At 39.6% G+C, this 20,000-nt stretch overlaps 1 protein-coding gene across 1 annotated transcript in view; it reads right to left on the bottom strand.

Annotated features, from left to right (window-relative positions):
- Positions 1-8,172: 8,172 nt before the first annotated feature.
- LOC117812666 (sorting nexin-12-like) overlaps positions 8,173-20,000 on the bottom strand; it is a 39,953-nt gene continuing 28,125 nt past the window's right edge. The window contains exons 2-6 of the mRNA XM_034683572.1: positions 19,086-19,203; positions 18,758-18,882; positions 14,107-14,197; positions 11,659-11,669; positions 8,173-9,012 (exon numbers count right to left, since the gene is read on the bottom strand). Of these exons, the coding sequence (XP_034539463.1) occupies positions 11,664-11,669; positions 14,107-14,197; positions 18,758-18,882; positions 19,086-19,203 (340 nt within the window). The 3' untranslated portion in view covers positions 8,173-9,012; positions 11,659-11,663. The remainder of the gene's footprint in view (positions 9,013-11,658; positions 11,670-14,106; positions 14,198-18,757; positions 18,883-19,085; positions 19,204-20,000) is intronic.

Genomic DNA, 20,000 nt, shown 5'->3' with positions numbered 1-20,000 from the left:
CCTCTGTCTGCCTGTCTCTTACTTTAACTCTTCCTGTTCCATTAAAGTTACTAACCATAGACCTTTCTGGAGTCCCTGAGCTCCCTTGTCTCATAGGTTCCTCTGAGTCTCTGCTGCTGTGGACGTACCAGACTCCAGCTCCTTTGGAATCATCTATCAGTCAGGGTCCAGGAGGCAGACACCCTCTCTACTTTTAAAAGTAGGCTTCGAGCTTTCCTTTATGATGAAGCTTATAGTTAGAGCTGGATCAGGCTTGGACCAGCTCTTAGTTATGCAGCTATAGGCTTAGACTTCTGGGGGAGCTGACATACTGGGATCCTATCTCTCCCTCTCTCCTCTGTCTCTAACTCTGACTCTTCCTGTCCCATTAAAGTTACTAACCATAGACCTTTCTGGAGTCCCTGAGCTCCCTTGTCTCGTAGGTTCCTCTGGATCTCTGCTGCTGTGGATGTGCCAGACTCCAGCTGCTACAACTACTACTATCCGTCTCCCCACTATCATCTCTCTCTCTCTTCATCTCCCTCTATCCCTCTCTCCAACACGGTCTCAGCAGATGTGTGTCTAACATGAGTCTGGTCCTGCTTGATGTTTTCTTTTAATAGTAATGGTTCATACACTGACTGGACGATCCCTTTTAAAGTAGTATGGGAGGTCGAGCATTCAGCTATCAGGCTCTTTTCCTTTGGAATCATCTACCAGTCAGGGTCCGGGAGGCAGACACCCTCTCTACTTTTAAGAGTTGGCTTCAAACTTTCCTTTATGATGAAGCTCATAGTTAGAGCTGGATCAGGCTTGGACCAGCTCGTAGTTATGCTGCTATAGGCTTAGACTGACACACTGGGATCCTGTCTTTCCCTCTCTCTCCTCTCTCTCTACCTGTCTCTTACTTTAAATCTTCCTGTCCCATTAAAGTTACTAACCATAGACCTTTCTGGAGTCCCTGAGCTCCCTTGTCTCGTAGGTTCCTCTGGATTTCTGCCTTACACCGTCTGCTGCTGTGGATGTTCCAGACTCCAGCTCCCTTGGAATTATCTACCAGTCAGAGTCCGGGAGGCAGACACCCTCTCTACTCTTCAGAGTAGGCTTCAAACTTTCCTTTTTGATAAAGCTTATAGTTAGAGCTGGATCAGGCTTGGACCAGCTCTAAGTTATGCTGCTATAGGCTTAGACTGCTGGGGGAACTGACCCACTGGGATCTCCCTCTCTCCTCTATCTGCCTGTCTCTTACTTTAAATCTCCCTGTCCCATTAAAGTTACTAACCATAGACCTTTCTGGAGTCCCTGAGCTCCCTTGTCTCGTAGGTTCCTCCGTCTCCCCACTATCATCTCTCTCTCTCTCTCTCTCTCTCTTCATCTCCCTCTATCCCTCTCTCCAACACGGTCTCAGCAGATGTGTGTCTAACATGAGTCTGGTCCTGCTGGAGGTTTCTGCCTGTTAAAGGAAGTTTGTCCTTGCCACTGTAACTTGCTAAATGCTGCAAAGTGCTCTGCTCATGGTGGATTAAGATGAGATCAGACTGAGTCCTGTCTGTAAGATGGGACTGGATCTGATCCGGTCTTGATGTTGGGTCTTTGTAAATAATAGAACATAGAGTACGGTCTAGACCTGCTCTGTTTTAATAAAACATGACTTTAGTTTGATAAAGCGATGACCTAAAAATGAAGGGCGGTACCTTTTTCAGAATAGGTATGAGGTATGAGGTATGAAAGAGTGTGTGCTTTGCCATGAAATGTGTTCCCTTTTGGGGCTTTATGTATTTACTGTTTTTATTATTCATCAAATATTTAATTATAGTTTATTGGGATGTTATTTCTGTCCTGTTTTGCCCTGTAACCATAGTTCCCTTTAGATAAAGATTGATTTGTAAGTCACAGCTTCTCCCTCGCTCTCCCTCTCTGATAGCAGCCACTCGTCTCACCTTTTGTCCCTGCCCAGTCAAACTGCTTTGGGTTGCTCTTTTAATTCACTTCCACTTTATCAAGCTAACCCAACTGGGTGTCTCTGCAAACACAACAAGCGGCATGGCTGCTCTCTGGACTCCAGTGTTAGCACCGCTAACAAAACACCTCCTAATCTCTGCCTTGGCCTAGCCTCCCCCGTCCCGTCTGCCTACTTTCATTACCCGGGACGAGGCCAGCACATCAAAGCTCGCTGGTTTTGTAGGTCACAGTCGTGTGTGATGAGGAAGGTCAGGGTCAGTGTGTATCCCAGGGTTCCTCTGCACGTTTGAATCATTCTCATTTATTCTTTTATATATTTGTTTCTCTGGTTTTGAAGATCTTCTGCCTCTCCTGCCATGTAAGGACATATTTGTTTGTGTCATCCTGAAAATAGCTCCTCTGCATGCTTCTGTTCTTTTCTCTTCCAGTCCAAAGTTACTCAGAGGAAAGAAATAACTGTGCAGATTGTGACACCCCATTGTTTTGGGTCTATAAATAAACCGGTCTTTGTACATTTGCTTCCTAAAGTGAACCCTGTCAAGTTCAGCGCAGCACTGATAGCCTAACATCTACCATTCCTTTTTTCAAGAAATACCTGCAGAGGCTCTGTGTCCAATTAAAGTTGGGTCTACTTTGGATCACTTGCAGGTCAAGGTCTGCATCACAAGATCACTATTCTGGGACGACTTTAATCCACCTGTGGCCAGAATTCCTCAGTTAATCCCCGTATTTCCTGAGCGCCGACTACAACAGGAAAAAGATTACAGGAGTGCAAGATTCACGTTAGGGAAACAAATAAAACCATTGTGCCCAACTGGTGGTGCTTACATTGTTCCACACTCACAGTATTTTTTATTTAACGCTCATTACGTGCTGAGGTTAATTGTTGGACTTGAGGAAGTCTTATTTGTGAATGAATCCTGTAAACAGTGAGATTATGAATGTGTTTGCATTCGTCAAAACTAAACTTTATGCAACATTTGGAACACTTTGCTGCCTGTAATGAATTTGTGAATGCCGTGGTAGAACAAGCTGCTTAGGAGCTAAAACGTCTCTGATGTTTAGGGGTGTGTCTGCTGTGAGTCATGCACATGAACTTTACTGTACACTTGTTGGGTGAGTTTGAGGATTTGCATTCTACAACTCCAATTCAGAAAAAGTTGGGACACTATATTAAATCTTTAAAAAAAAGTATGGTTTGCATTTCATTGAAACCATATATTTGATTGAAAATTGTACAAAGACTGGGGCACCGTTGGCCTAGTGGTCTAAGCACACGCCCCATATACAGAGGCTTAAGTCCTTGCTGCAGTGGTCCCAGGCTCGACTCCCAGGCTCAACCATTCTCTGCATGTCCTCCCCCTCTCTCTACTCCCCACATTTCCTGTCAATTCAATTCAATTCAATTTGCTTTATTGGCATGAACAAAGACATGTTGTTGCCAAAGCACATAAAATTCATACACATACATTACATATATGTTCATTACATATTATATATATTACATACGATCTAAGCGCCACACGTATAGAGGCTATATTCCTCGTTGCAGAGGTCGCCAGTTTGACTCCCGGCCGGTTGACCATTTGCTGCATGTCTTCCCCCTCTCTCTACTCCCCACATTTCCTGTCTCTCTCTAGCTTTCCTATCCAATAAAGGCAAAAAGGCCAAAAACACAACTTAAAAAGAAATAAAATTGTACAAAAGCTATACTGATATTTTTTGTTGAATCAAGATTATATTCTTTAAATTCAATCCCAGAAACACATTTAAAAGAAGTTAGGACATGTTGTATTACATCAACTCTTCTTTTAAAACTAAGGAGGTGAGTTTCTGGAGTTCTGAAAGTGAAATGTTGCCCCACTGTCGTTGGACAGTCCATGTTTCATGGTTCTGGGATCCACAGAAGGTGCCTGTGTCTCTGGATCATGTTTATATAAGGTCCTTCTGTTGCATGGTAGAGTTTTAACTTGCATTAGAGCAGGGGTTCCCAAACTTTTCAGCCTGCGACCCTGAAAATATAAGTGCCAAAGTCTCACGACCCCAACTGTCCCTTGAAGTGATTAAAAGTTGCTTCATACTTAATTTAACTGGTCTGCAGAAAATGACCTTCCACCATGCACATGTGACTTCTGAAGAGGGTTTTGTTAATCAACTGTTAGCTAACCCTAACCTCAGCAGTCATATGCCAACAAAGAAAGGAAGAATACTAATGAAATGTTTTGTTTGAAAGTCTTACTTCAAATGTAACTTCTATTGTTGTCACCATTTTTTTCAGTAATAGGTCAAATATGCAATTTTTACATTACTTTACAAAGAAATAATAACTCTGGAAGACATCTCACGACCCCACACTAGTGTCTGGTGACCCTCCAGAGGGTCCCGACCCACACTTTGGGAAACCCTGCATTAGAGGATGCAGTGACAAACTGTGTTGTCACAAACAATTGTTTTTGGAAGATATTTGGAACCCATGCAGTGATTTCCACTTCAGAGTTGTGTCTGTTTTTAATGCAGTGCTGCAGCCATCCAGGATTGGTTTAGTCTCTGTAGTGAGGTCCGCTCCATCAGTACCTTCTTTTAAATCACGCCTTAAAACCTGCTTTTATAGAAAGGCCTTTTCAGAGTAAATCTGCTGATTGCTTGATTTTCATTTTATTGTTATTTTATGGTTTTATTGTCTCTATTGTTTTACTTATTTTTAATTCCAGCACCTGACTGTGTTATATCTTCCACTTTTAACAGCTCAGGTCATACACCTGATTTAATGTGCCTGTGTGCACTTTGTACCCTTGGTGTGAAGCACTTTGTAACTGTTTTGAAAGGCGATATAAATAAAATGTATGATTATTATTATTATTATTATTATTATTATTAAAGATTTCTTCAGATTCTCAGAGTGGTGAAAGTTTTCCTGTCTTTATTCCTGAGTAGCTTCTCTGGAATACCATCTTTATATCAAGTCATGTTACTAACCTGTTGCACATTAACCTAATGCATTGGGAGATTTACCTCCAGGTGTTTTTTCTTTTGTAGCATTAAACAGCTTTCAGGTTCCTGGGATCCACTATTTCCCGGGACCTGAGGTGGACCTCCCACATAGACACAATCAGAAAAAAGGCCCAGCAGAGGATATACTTCCTGCGTCAGCTCAGGAAGTTCAACCTGCCCCAGGAGCTGCTGATCATGTTCTACACCTCCATCATCCAGTCTGTTCTGTGCACCTCCATCACTGTCTGGTTTGGCTCTGCAACCAAACTAGACAAACACAGACTGCGACGAACTATAAGGACTGCAGAAAAAATCATCGGTGTTGACCTGCCCCCCATCCAGGACTTGTACCGGTCCCGGGCCAGGAAACGGGCAGGTAGCATCACCGCTGACCCCTCACACCCTGGACACAAATTCTTCAAACTCCTCCCCTCCGGCAGGCGCTACAGATCACTGTGCGCCAAAACAACCCGCCATAAGAACAGCTTCTTCCCCCAGGCTGTCACTCTGATGAACACTAAACCAGAACAGTGTCATACCTGTCAGATAAATAATCTCTGTATATGTACATGTAGATACACAATGCAACAATTCTCCAAGCAGAATTCCATTTTATAATGTAAAAACTACCTCTGCAACTCACCACTGCACTTTTATCATATCATTTTGGCCTGTATATATTAGTCAAGCCTATTTGTTGTTTCTTTGTATTTATAGCTAAGGTTATTGTTATTATATTTTAGTTTATTTTTTATTGTAGTTCTTATTCTTATTCTTATTCTTATTCTTATGCCTTGTACAAAGAGAGCACAGTCAAATTCCTTGTGTGTTCAAGCATACTTGGTGAATAAAGCTGATTCTGGTTCTGATTCTTTTTCAGGTTTATTTTTATAACATGTTTTTGACTTTACAGTTTAAAGCTGATATCCATTCCCTCTTTTGCAGAATTTAAGACTTTGATCTCCGACCACTGTGTCTCAAATTGAATCTGTTTTAATGAATATATTATTTTGTGAATGATTGTGTTTGTTTGCTGTTTCTAATGTGCCTGTGATCTCGACGACATTGGAAATGAGGGAAACTTCAATGTCTTTTCGAGAATAAATAAAGGTTTTGAATTGAATTGAATTAAATGAGCATATATTTGCCGTTTTAAAAAATCGAAATGTTCAGTTTCAGCATTTGATGTCATCTTTGCAAGATTTTCAACTAAATAAAGAGTTCAAATGATTTTAAAACCATGAAAATCTGTCTCTCCATCAGCCTTTTACAGAGTGCCACAGCTTCTGTGGATTTTTTTTACTCAGGCTTTAAAGGGAAAATAAAAAAATTGCAAATGGAGCAAGTGATGGTCAGTTTTGGTAAATGATATTGTGAAATTTAAGTTTTTAGGTTTTGCTTTTATTCAAGGAAACAGTTCTAGGAACAGTGAAACCATTATTCTGAGAAATGTTCCGTATAAATCTCACCATAGCAATAAGTTGGCGGAGTCTCAAAGAGCCTCGTGTTCAAACTGTCCTTTTTAAAAAAACAATTTCATCTTTAAAAAAATGGGTTAGTTTTTTATATTTCTGATTATTTTAATCTTTTATCTTGTTTTCAGGGTTCCCACTCTTTTCCAGAGATCATTTTCCAGGACATTTTCAGTGATGATCAAGCTGGTATGACAGTTTAAACTGAGTTCCTAATTTAGTTCCTAAATAGTCTAATATGTTCCTCTCAGTGGAAGTCTACACTGAAGACATGCAGTCTATGGCTATCCATGAAATCATCTCTTACATGATTAAAAATGATAGCAAATTAATTATAGAATAATGCAATAATCAGGATCAGTGCATAAATTAACCTAAATAGAACTGAATGACTAAAATGGCCTCAAATGTTGAATGGGGATGTATTTTTTTAACCTTGTTAGATCGCACACAGTGTTGTTGGAATAATTTTCCAGGACATTTTACTTTTTCTCACATTTTCCAGGACTGGAAAACTGGTCAACTGTTTTCCAGGTTTTCCAGTTTTTCCAGGATGCGTGCGAACCCTGTTTTATTTCCTTTTATTTGCCTTCCTCAGATTTATTTTATTTGTTTTATCTGTAAAACACTTTGTAACCCTGTTTTTAAAAAGTGCTATATAAATAATATTAAAGGTGACATATCATGCAAAATGGACTTTTTAATGGTTCTCTACCTGAAATATGTGTCCCTGTCTACAAACCCCCCGAGAATGAAAAGAATCCATTCTGCCCCTGTTCTGATTTCTCCACCTTTCTGTAAATGTGTGTGAAACGAGCCGTTTCAGACTTCCGTGTTTTTGTTACGTAACAACAATATCCGGTCTGTCACGGAGTCAGAGCTCGGAGCTTGTTCAGCCCATAGACTGTATAAAATAATACTGAATCCCTCCTCCGTTTTTCATTCCCTGCACACATGTGTGCTAACAAGGAGCTTAGGAGGGAGGCATGCTAGTTGTAGGCTGTCTTAATAAACACAAAGGTCGGTTTTACTCCCCACGTCTGCAGATTTGAAGATCTAGTGGATGATTTTTATTTATCATGGATAAGTGCTAGCGCTAGTTAGCATAGCCACATAGCTACATGTTCGTAGCTGTGTACCAAGACACACGTCTACATACTGACAAATAAAACAACAAGAAACACTAAATCTGTGACCAATCCTTCAGAAAGGTCCTGCTACAGGTGCCTCTCCATCAGGATCAGATTCAGAGGGTTGAAGTAACGTGATCTCTGAGCAGCCGTGTATATTCAGCCAACATGTAAACATTAGATCAACGTGCTGGAGAGCCGAGGCACATCCACTTCCGGAGGGGGCGTGGTCAGAGAAACCGAGTGTTCTGATGAGGAATGAAGAAGAGGGTTTTTCAGGCAGACCAAAATCTGATTTCAAAGTGTTTTTTTGAGCATAAACTTTAAAGACATGTTTTGGGGACCTCTTAGACCAATATATGTTGATGAAAAAAGCGTGATATGTCACCTTTAAATATTATATTATTATAATTATTAATTCCCCTCCTGAACCGTATACGTCTCACTCCTTTCATGTGCTGTTTCCATTTCATTGTAAAATTAGGTCAACCACCAATCTGCTGGTCATTCATCCAGCTAACATGACTCCAGCTAATCTAACGGCTGCTCAGTGAGGCGCACCGTTCAAAAACTACATCCTAAACTCAACATTTCACTTCAACTTCCACTATGAAAAAAAAAGAGACGTGGACATGAGGCAGCAGGCAGCAGGAAATTTAATTGTTGACAGAATTAACAAGGAAGATCCTCGTCACCCATAATGGAACGGCAATGATAACGTATTAATACACATCACACAAAATAATGATAGAAAGAATTAAAACAGCTGAAAATAAGCGCAGAATAAGACTCATTTCAGATCAATAAACCAGATGCTGATTACGCCTTTAAACAATGAAATATTGTTCATATAATGAACCTCTTGTCACAGTGCTTAGATATGGTTATTTACCTAACTTAACATTCCCAATAGCTGACTTAACAACACACAGCCAGAGTGTATGCATGGAGATGGAACTAAGACAGCACAGTTAAAACAATTAAGAGCATTTCCAGGACATAAAACTCAGGGGAAAATATACTGAGTGGAATAATACATGTCACCGTCTGTCCTATGGTGCTACATGTTGCTCAACTTTGGGAGGTTCTCTTCAAAATCCCATCTCTGCTAGCGAGAAAAAAAAAAAGCCTTATCAAAGCAGGAATACACCCTCATTTTATATGTGGTCAAATCAACTGAAAAAAGACATCCAGAAAAAAATAACAATCATTGTAAAAAAAAAAATATCAAGCTATGACCAAAGTATACATGTTTTCTTTTTTCACTGATGATTGAATCAAAGTAAGGAAACACAGTTTGTGGAATGACTGAATAAAGACACAACATCACACATCGTATCGACTGGATGTCTACGTTTTTGTCCCAGGAGCAGTATTTGTGTTACGATGTCGATACTTATCATAGTTCGGGCATTTCCACTGGCTTTTTTTAAAGGATGTGACGTAGAAATTAAAGTACATGGGGCAGGTGCAGCAGTCTGTTTTGTTTTTGCAATAAGAGAGAGAAAGAGACAGACAGTAAATAAGAGGAGTGATAAACACAGTGTGAAAGTTGCTCTGAGTCTCTTGTGGCACCATTTTTACAATATCGATCAGAAAAACAACACGAGAGATGAGTGTGCGTCAATACTGAACAACAGCCCCAGTCTCATCTCTGTTTTCAAGTGTTCACCTTTTTATAAACATTCAGACTTTCTGTGTGATTTCTGTTTGTATTAGTGTTGTGCATGTTTCTGTAGAAACTGTTTCTGCTCTCGTTTTCTAAAGGGAGGATGACTGTCTGAACTTTCACCTTTACTCATTACTTCCTCATAAATTCTGGACATGCTGACTCTTCATGTGTGTGGCTATCCATTTAAATGCAATCTAGCAGATCAAACACGTCCTGCACTGTGACTTGTATTCAATGAGCCAGGAAGTGCGGTAGCAGCAGCCTTAATATGACCTAAACATGACCTGTGCTTTTCACAGGACTGCATGCAGATTAAAGACATGATGGCTGAAGTGAACATTCACTAAGCTGAGGGGAAAGTAAAGCAATATAATCATGCAGTGTGAATTTAAATTCAACCCTGGACTGAATTATTACCATTATGACTAATGTTTAACCATCATTTTTATTTTGTTTTTATCTTATTATATAATATTTGTATTTTATTTTTTCTGTTACTTATCTGATATTCATTTATTTTTCTGATTTTATTTTATTGATTTGATCTTTCTGGTGTTTATCTGATTTATTTTGTTGTAATATCTTATTCAATATTCCTGATATTTCCCTGATTTTATTTTAATTTTCTGGTTGTAATCTGATTTCATTTGACTGATTTTATTTGATCTTATTTTCTGGTAGTTATCTGATTTTATTTTAATGATTTTATTGTAATATTGAATCTGCATTCCTGATATTTCCCTGATTTTATTTTAGTTTTCTGATAGTTATCTGATTTTTTTTTTTTTTTCTGGCTGTCATCTGATTTTATTTTGATAACTTTATTTGATCTTTTTTTCTGGTATTTATCTGATTTTATTTTAATGATTCAATTTATTTTTTTCTGTTACTTATCTGATTTTATTTTATTTTTCTGGCTGTCATCTGATTTTATTTTAATAACTTTATTTGATCTTTTTTCTGGTAGGTATCTGATTTTATTTTAATTTTTTTCTGGTAGTTATCTGATTTTATTTGAATGATTTTACTGTAATATTGAATCTGAATTCCTGATATTTCCCTGATTTTATTTCATTTTTCTGATAGTTATCTGATTTTATTTTAATGATTCAATTTATTTTTTTCTGTTACTTATCTGATTTTATTTTATTTTTCTGATAGTGATCTGATTTTATTTTAATAATTCAATAAAAAAAATTCTGTTACTTATCTGATTTTTTTTATTTTTCTGGCTGTCATCTGATTTTACTTTAATAACTTTATTTGATCTTTTTTTCTGGTAGTTATCTGATTTTTATTGTAATATTGAATCTGCATTCCTGATATTTCCCTGATTTTATTTTAATGATTTTATTTTATTTTTTCTGTTACTTATCAGATTGTATTTTATTGTAATATTCTATTTTCCTGATATCTCCCTGATTTTATTTGACTGATTTGATCTTAATTATTTTAAGTACTTCATATCACCTTCCTCTGACTTGTTCCAGCCTTGTATCATTTTACCTCTTGCTGTTGTTTTCTGTCTCTCTTCTTTTGTGAAGCACTTTGGTTCTGCATGCTTGAATGTATGAAAGGTGCTTTATAAATAAAAATGAGTTGAGTTCTTAATGTGCTATTACGCCAATTTTACACCAAGATGTGATACGAATGTTTGGTTTTGAGACTTGCATGGGACCAGTGTGCAGTAAGTTGAAGCCTGTATCTTGAAAACATTGAAATCCAACAGCTTCAGTTCATCAGACATCAAACATGTCTACTGAACTTCAGTGTTGACAGACACAGATACAGGGAGGAACTCAAACACAACTTAACACAAACTGCAGGACATGACAATATTTACTACGTGGCAGGATCAACACAACTTACATTAGGGGCACAGAGTCAGACTCAATAGAGTGAACAAGTGATGGTGATTGGAGGTGTTGGGAATACGATACATGAAACAGGAAGCGTGCAGTTTGCCATGCAGCCGATGATTAGTGCGGTGGATGATGATAATGTAACAGAGTTAGTTTGAACAGAAATGCTTTGCTAGTCTTTGGTGGTGTACAGAACTTATTCCCATGATGCAATAGTTCACATAACTCAAGAACCACTGCTGGTATGTTCACTTACTGGATATGGGTGGACTCAGAAACTTCTGCAAACCAGTTACTGAGGAACAGCTGATTGACTTATGACCGATTAAAAACTTGAAATGAGATTTCATGGTTTTTTTTTTCTTGACTGGCTTGCAGAGTTTTCCTAACCATAACTGGCTGTTCGATGTGACAGCCAGAGGCTATGTGTGGCACATTTACAAGTTATAATCTCTGCAGTGTCTATTTCATAATGCATTGTTTTGCTTAAAGTCTTTGTGAACTATCGCCTTTGGTTCTCAGAGTGTCCATGCAACCTTCTTTAACTTCTAGAAAGCCCTTGAAGTCAGGATATAATAAAGCAAACTTACTTCATTCATACCTGCAACGGACAAAAACAGAGAAAAGAAACAGGATCAGAAATCTCATGTACAGTCTGCATGTGGTAAACATTAGTGCTAACACTCATGGTTAGACATTATTCTACTTAATTCACATTATAATACAATCGTTATGTATATGTTTAAATATATATATATGACACTTATTGGTCGGGATGTAAGGATATATCACAAGACGGTAAAAAATCGGTACAAATAAGGGCGGATTAAAAATTGATTCAATAACATTTTTATTGGAATCTAATTTTTAAACAGTAGAGGGCAGCATCTGCATGTCACTCCGCTTGCTCATCATTAAGTCTCTTGCGCTGCTCTCTTGTCACTCGTTTAGTTGAGCATAACAGACATGGCAGCAGCAGGTGAAGACCATAGACTGTATAAAATATGGACGTAGTATCCGTGACATCACCCGTCTGTTTCTGAAGCGCTGTTTTGAGGTCAATCGACGGCGGGAGACATATTGCTGCTGTCAAGCCAGTGTGACGTAAAGAGGCGGAGTTTGAGCCTCCTCGCCAACAGCTACAGTGTTCCCGCCTGTCAATCAAGTCAGCTGTGCCTCTCATTGGAAGACTCGTAATCTCAATATCTTTGAAATTGCCACGTTATGAAAAAATTCACCCCCCGTACAGTGTGTGCCGATCAAGAAATGAGCTATCCAGACTACACTCATCTTTTGAACCAGGCTGTAAACATGTTTATTTCTGCTGTAAAGATCGGCTTTTTTTGAATTGGTGTGTATGTGGTCACATTTTAAGACCGTAGGTTGCCGGCTTAGTGAAGACCCTGCAGGTTAGGATGCACCTGAAATCTGAGGTATGGAAGCATTTTGTCTTTCCCTGATATTTCTGAAGAAAAACATGTGAATTCCAAGCCAGGAGCATAAACTGCACTTTAGTTTATTCAAAGAGATCTCCCTTATTTGTTTTAATATTTAATACTTTCATTTGGGAATTGTTCACTTTCCATTTCTCTATAATTGTTCTGGTATTTTTAGTTTTTTTTGCAAGGTGCTGAGAAAAGTGTGCAGTGGTTTTATTTGAGTTACGACACACCTTAAAAATGAAAAGGGAGGACTTTGTTTACAAAGAAATATAAGAGAAAGTATATACACTGCAACTGTCCAGATCTGAGAATTGAAATAAAATAATAGTTATTTAAAGGTGACATATCATGCAAAATGGACTTTTTAATGGTTCTCTACCTGAAATATGTGTCCCTGTCTACAAACCCCCCGAGAATGAAAAGAATCCATTCTGCCCCTGTTCTGATTTCCCCACCTTTCTGTAAATGTGTGTGAAACGAGCCGTTTCAGTTTTCAGTGTTTTTCATACGTCACAACGCCATCCGGTCTGTAACAGGAAGTCAGAGCTCGGAGCTTGTTCAGCCCATAGACTGTATAAAATACAACTCAACCCCTCCTCTGTTTTTCATTCCCTGCACACATGTGTGCTAACAAGGAGCTTAGGAGGGAGGCATGCTAGTTGTAGGCTGTCTTAATAAACACAAAGGTCGGTTTTACTCCCCACGTCTGCAGATTTGAAGATCTAGTGGATGATTTTTATTTATCATGGATAAGTGCTAGCGCTAATTAGCATAGCCACATAGCTACATGTTGGTAGCTGTGTACCAAGACACACGTCTACATACTGATAAATAAAACAACAAGAAACACTAAATCTGTGACCAATGGTTCAGAAAGGTCCTGCTACAGGCGCCTCTCCATCAGGATCAGATTCTGGATCAGATTCAGAGGGTTGAAGTAACGCGGGTCTGTGAGCAGACAACATGTAAACATTAGATCAACGTGCTGGAGAGCCGAGGGCACATCCACTTCCTGAGGGGGCGTGGTCAGAGAGAAAACAGAGTGTTCTGAGCAGGACTGAAGAAGAGGGTTCTTCAGGCAGACCAAAATCTGATTTCAAAGTGTTTTTTTTGAGAATAAACTTTAAAGACATGTTTTTGGGACCTCTTAGACCAATATATATTGAGGAAAAAAGCGTGATATGTCACCTTTAGATTTTGAGTTCAATCCAGTTTTCTTGAAAATTGTGAGTGAACCATATCGTGAACCAAAAATCAAGGTTCAAATGGAATCGTGGGTCGAGTGTATCCTTACATCCCTACGTATCAGGGACAGACTAATCGTGTATCGTACGTTTTAACCTGAATAATTTGATTAAGATACAATCACAGCTACTGAAAGTTGCTTTCCTTATTGTACAGAGAGAGACATTATGTATCGTAGAGTCATATACTGTAAGCCCAAGATAAAAAATGATATGATTTAACAGCGAGGAAGAGAGAGAGGAAGATAAAGTAGAGGAGGATACAGGAGGGAAGAGAAAGGCAAGAGACAGTCTGATCTACACCCCAGACTTTAACCCCCCCCCACCTCCCAGAGTAACCCTAGAGTCGTACTTTTCCAGGAATGTAGTTACGGTCAATGCTTTCCTCTTGCAGGAACATGTGAAGACAGCGCTCGTTCTGGGCCAATGGGTGACCTGCAATTCTACAGAGACACACACACACACACACACACACACACACACACACACACACACACACACAGACAGAGAGATAGATACAAGATGGCTAATTAAAGCACAGGCATAGATTAAATTAGAGGGCAATGAGAGTATTCCTATTTCTGTATGACTACAAGCTACAACAGGTTCGTCCAGGAGACTCACTCATCCGGAAAAACGGCACAATGGCTGCAGCGTAATCCCTCTGCGACACGGTGCTTGAAGTATGCCAATACAAGGTTGAGACGGTCAAGACCCATGTGGATCTACAGGCTGTCTTTTTTTTTTTTTTTAAGTAGTATGGGAGGAAGAACCTTCAGTTATCAGGCCCCTCTCCTTTGGAATCATCTACCAGTCAGGGTCTGGGAGGCAGACACCCTCTCTACTTTTAAGAGTAGAATTCAAACTTTCCTTTTTGATAAAGCTTATAGTTAGAGCTGGATCAGGCTTGGCCCAGGTCTTAGTTATGCTGCTATAGGCTTAGACTGACACACTGGGATCCTGTCTTTCCCTCCCTCTCCTCTGCCTTCCTGTCCCATTAAAGTTACTAACCATAGACCTTTCTCAAGTCGCTGAGCTCCCTTGTCTCGTAGGTTCCTCTTACACTATTTATTATATACGTGCCAGACTCCAGCTGCTACAACTACTACTATCCGTCTCACCACTACCATCTGGATCAGGCTTGGACCAGATCTTAGTTGTGCTACTATAGGCTTAGACTGCTGGGGGGAACGGACACACTGGGATCCTGTCTCTCCCTCTCTCTCCTCTGTCTCTAACTCTGACTCTTCCTGTCCCATTAGTTACCAACCATAGACCTTTCTGGAGTCCCTGAGCTCCCTTGTCTCGTAGGTTCCTCTGGATCTTTGCCGTAGAAGGCCTGCTGCTGTGGAACTACAACTACTACTATCCGTCTCACCACTTTTCCTTTCCTTCCTTTTTTCTTTCTTTCTTTTTTGTTTGTTTGTTTCTTTCGTTCCTTTAATTCCTTCTTTCTTCCTTTTTTTTCTTTCATTAATTTTTCCTGCCATCATTTTCTTCTTTTTTTCATTCTTTGTTCTTCTGTCATTCTTTCACCATTTATTCTCCTCTTTTTCTTTCTTCTGGTCTCCCTCTCTTTTCTTAGACCTCTCTCTGGAGTCCCTGAGCTCCCTTGTCTCGTAGGTTCCTCTGGATCTCTGCTGCTGTGGACGTGCCAGACTCCAGCTGCTACAACTACTACTATCCGTCTCCCCACTATCCTCTCTCTCTCTTTTCATCTCCCTCTATCCCTCTCTCCAACTCGGTCTCAGCAGATGTGTGTCTAACATGAGTCTGGTCCTGCTGGAGGTTTCTGCCTGTTAAAGGAAGTTTGTCCTTGCCACTGTAACTTGCTAAATGCTGCAAAGTGCTCTGCTCATGGTGGATTAAGATGAGATCAGACTGAGTCCTGTCTGTAAGATGGGACTGGATCTGATCCGGTCTTGATGTTGGGTCTTGTGTGAACAAATCCTTTAAAGCACGTCTTTAAGTTATTCATACTTTACTTTCTATAAGCTATACGAGCTACTTCAGGGTTAACAAGTGAGCTGGAGTAAGTCTACTAATAAGTATGTTTGGCACTTGAATATTGTTTACAAACATTAGTGAGTAAATATGATATTATGAAATTGCTAATCTTGCTTTGGCACAAATTATTTCCCTTTAGAAATCCCATTCAGAAAACGTACGCAAGGTAAGAGAGCTTGTAGTGAAGCGAGTTGTTTTGTAAGAGGTACAGGAGCATGAAACTGCTGTGAGAGGACTGAGATCATACGACTGTAATGTTTATCCAGGATTATAGTGGACTCTGTTGATTCAGGACTCTGTTCTGCTCCGTCTGAAGTGTTAACAGTTACCTTCAGATGACAAAATGAAAACTCTGTATGCAGACTTTTTTTTTTTTTAAGTTTTCAAACCACTGTTGTTTCTCTTAAACACACGTGGAATAGGAAACATTGATCCACTAACAAAGAGTCCATTAATGATAGAATCTGCAACCTCCATGCTGGACGTTACTTTATACTACACACTGCTCATTCTCTGTGCTTGGTGTTTTAACACAGACAGGATAAAAATGTTATTCTTAGTATGTGGCGGCATCATGAATAGAATCTCTGCATCTTTTCTCCAACCACGGCTCATTTTCACCATCTTGTTCCTGCAAACATTCATCTCTTACTGCCCAGATTTTAGAGCATTATATGTTTACACTGCAAAACCTCAAAACTAAAGTCTCTTATTTCTAATATAAAATGTCCTTTTAGAGTTAAAGCTGGGGTTGGTAATCAGATTTAGATACACTTTTTGTCATACTGGTTAAAATGATCTTTATGTCCTGATGGTAATCATTACATGATGTGTTCCTAAAAAAGAGTGAAAAAAAGCTGCTATCTACAGCCGGAGTAAACCTGGGAAAACACCAACCAATCAGCGTTTTTTGGCTCCCCAAATTTTAAACCAATCAAATCCCGTCCAGCCGTTCTGCCCTCCTCCTGCGCGTACATTTCCCCGGCGTGCACTCCTCCGAGTCCCCCTCTCCTGCCTCTACTTCCCCTGACTCTATTTACTGCCCCTCTCGCTCGTCCTCGGGCCTGTCCTCTCTGACCTGATGAGGTGCTTTGCTCAGGACTGTAGTCCGGATCAGAGTCTAAAAAGCTCTCACCAACAAGCAGAATAATTAATGACGTTCAGTAAGTCCTACAGAAAATATAGATTTATTGTAGCGTCCGTCCGGACGCTGTAGTGATGACGAGCCGATTCGTGAACACGTGGAGTTTTAATAACCGGTCACTGTCGGCTGTGATCACGCCAACCAACAAAACAACAATCAATGTTTGAATGAATGAAGAACTTCTCCTCTTGTCTCTCCTCTCTCCCGCTCACACACTCTACACCTCTCCTGATGCCTTCACTGACTGTCAACAGTGTAGGAATTAAGAACATCTACACTGAACAGGTTTAACAAACAGTAGAGCTGTTACAGTATTATATATGTGTTATAACTTTTCTCCTGATATCATGTCACCAGTACAACTGGATAATGCTAGCATGATAGTTGTGAGTGCTAACAGCAGCCATGTTTGTTTGTATTTTTAACTTTCACTATGATAATGTTTTGGTGAGGACCGGTTTTGAATCAGTCACCATCATATGGAGGAGCTCCGAGGGAGGAGGGGAGGGGTTAGACGGAGTCATGAGGAAAAGCTACATTCAAATTCATGCTGGTTTACCGAGACTACCAACCCTAGCTTTAATAAGCCACATTCTCCAAACAAGTCCAGAGAAATGTCTTCTTTTAAGATACTAAAAGGCTACCTGGGAATCAGAATTGGGAGAGATGGTCTCTGATGAAGTTTGGGGGGGAGGCGCTACGGAGGGTTCATGGATCATCTATTTGTGCTAAACACAGTTTTACTCAATGTAGGATTTTACACCGAGCTCACTACACTAAAGCTCGTCTGGCAAAGATATTTGAAACGGTTTCTTCTTTGTGTGATCGATGTCAACATGCATCGGCACATTACACTCACATGTTCTGGAGCTGTCCCTCTCTAAATGCGTTCTGGTCTGAGGTATTTGGAACGTTGGGTAAGACTGGTCCCTATTGCTTTGTTTGGTGTGTCTCCTCCTCTCTCTGCTCTTTCTCCAGCCAAGAAGGACATGTTAGCTTTTACGACTTTGCTGACCAGAAGGCTGATATTGTTGAATTGGAAGTCCTCTGCCCCACCAACCCATTCGAGCTGGATGAAGAGTGTACTTTATTTTCTTAAACTTGAAAAGATTAGGCTGACCCTGAGTGGCAAGGCTCCCTACCAACCCTAGCTTTAAGTCTAAGAAGATATTTTCTACCTGAAATGAGACAAAAACTCTTGCTTAGTTTTGAGTTCTTGCAGTGGAATATATGATATACAATACATTCCAGCTACAAAGCCAAATCCAAGCTATGTTTGTGGATGTATTTGATGAGGAACAGCAGTCTCAGGGATTACACTGCAGCTACTGTAACTCATTTCACAGCTGCAGGTGACAGATTCTAAAATATTGTAGTCATTAACACCCAATATATGTCAAATTTAGCCAATATGTTGAAAAATAAGAAAGTTATTATTAATTTCTTGTAAGAAAAGACATATATTAATATGTTTGACTTACTGTACAGAACATTTGAGTTTCTGTTTAGGATAGGTAGCACATTTTAGGGCTTCAAAGTTTGCAGGAAATGCTATAAGAGCTTTGGAGCACAATTTAAAAGTTTGATTCTTACCAGAGAATCAGTCAGTTTAGTTTTCTGTTTTCCTGCAACCCTATGTACATGTCTTTATTTTCTTGGCTGCTAAATCCCTCAGTGATTGTTTGAATTTTTTCCTTTTTGATTTGTGAATGGCTTCTATGTTGTGGAGGGAATTGTTGATTATTGATGCAGACTGAAACAAACTTAAACTTAAATTGTTCACATTTGATAAAAGTCTTTGCTTAATTCACACCTAAAAAACACAAAGTATGATTTTTTTTAATCAACTGACTTGTTGATGAACTGCTCCAGGCCCAACCGTCGCTCCTCAATGAAGCCCTCCTCAAAAAGGCCCTCATCTTGCCGGAAGGGCAACTGTCTCTTCAGGGCTTTGGTCGGTAGAGTTGGTACTACAATCTGAAAGAAGCAGAGGTCAGCACGAGTAACAGGACAGATTCAACAAAAATGAAGGCATTTTCATCCACATACTGGAGATACAGACTAAAGTAAAGTAAACAACAAAAGACCAATCCTGAAGTTTAATCTAACTGTTTGTTTTCAAGGATAATCAATGTTAGGATTCTTGTTCTTTCACTCATACTGTCATCCAAACCACTCACCTTACTGTCTCTTTCCAGCTCATTCTTTAACCACTCAAAGTCACTGTATCTTCTTCTCACACAGGAATCCTTCAGTTTGAAAATGGGAAGGTTTGTCTGCACAGACGGGGAGAAAGAACTGTCATTGATTCATCATGTATCAAGACAAATGTGTCATCACACAAATAAGTCATCCTATCAAAACACTTTGACTTTTCCTGTTGAAACTTTGACTTCAGATTGATAATTAATGTCAACTTGTGGATTAAATGCTATAAATCGAGTTATATTTAACCAGAGTGGCAACTTTCTTATCCTCTTTTTAAAACACATTTTTATTGATGTGCTTTGACAGGAGATGTCCCCTGAGCGTGTTTTAATCCAGATGTTTTTATTTATTTTTTAAGGCAGTATCACTGTCAGGATTTTATATTCTTAATATTTTATATTTCTGATTGTTTTAATTCTTCCAACATTGTTCTATTTCATTGTATTTGTCTTCCTCACATTTCTCTTTGGTTTCTTTCTTATTTATAAGTACTTTGAGAAAGAGAGAGAGAGGAGAGGAGAGAGAGAGAGAGAGAGAGAGAGGAGAGAGAGAGAGAGGGAGAGAGAGAGAGAGGGGAGAGAGAGAGAGAGAGAGAGGGAGAGAGGAGAGAGAGAGAGAGAGGGAGAGAGAGAGAAGAGAGAGAGGGGAGAGATGGAGAGAGAGAGAGAGGAGGAGGAGGAGGAGGGAGAGAGAGAGAGAGGAGAGAGTAGATGAGGAGGAGAGGAGAGGGAGGAGAGAGGAAGAGGGAGGGAGAGAGAGAGGAGAGAGAGAGAGAGAGAAGAGAGAAGAGAGAGAGACAGACAGACAGACAGCCAGACAGACACAGAGAGAGAGAGAGAGAGAGAGAGAGAGAGGAGAGAGAGAGAGGAGAGAGAGAGAGAGAGAGA

This window comes from Notolabrus celidotus, chromosome 5 (assembly GCF_009762535.1).
Source record: "Notolabrus celidotus isolate fNotCel1 chromosome 5, fNotCel1.pri, whole genome shotgun sequence".
NCBI classification, from domain to species: Eukaryota; Metazoa; Chordata; class Actinopteri; order Labriformes; family Labridae; genus Notolabrus; species Notolabrus celidotus.
The sequence above is the reverse complement of the archived record's forward strand: the minus strand, read 5'-3'. Positions and strand labels throughout refer to the sequence as shown.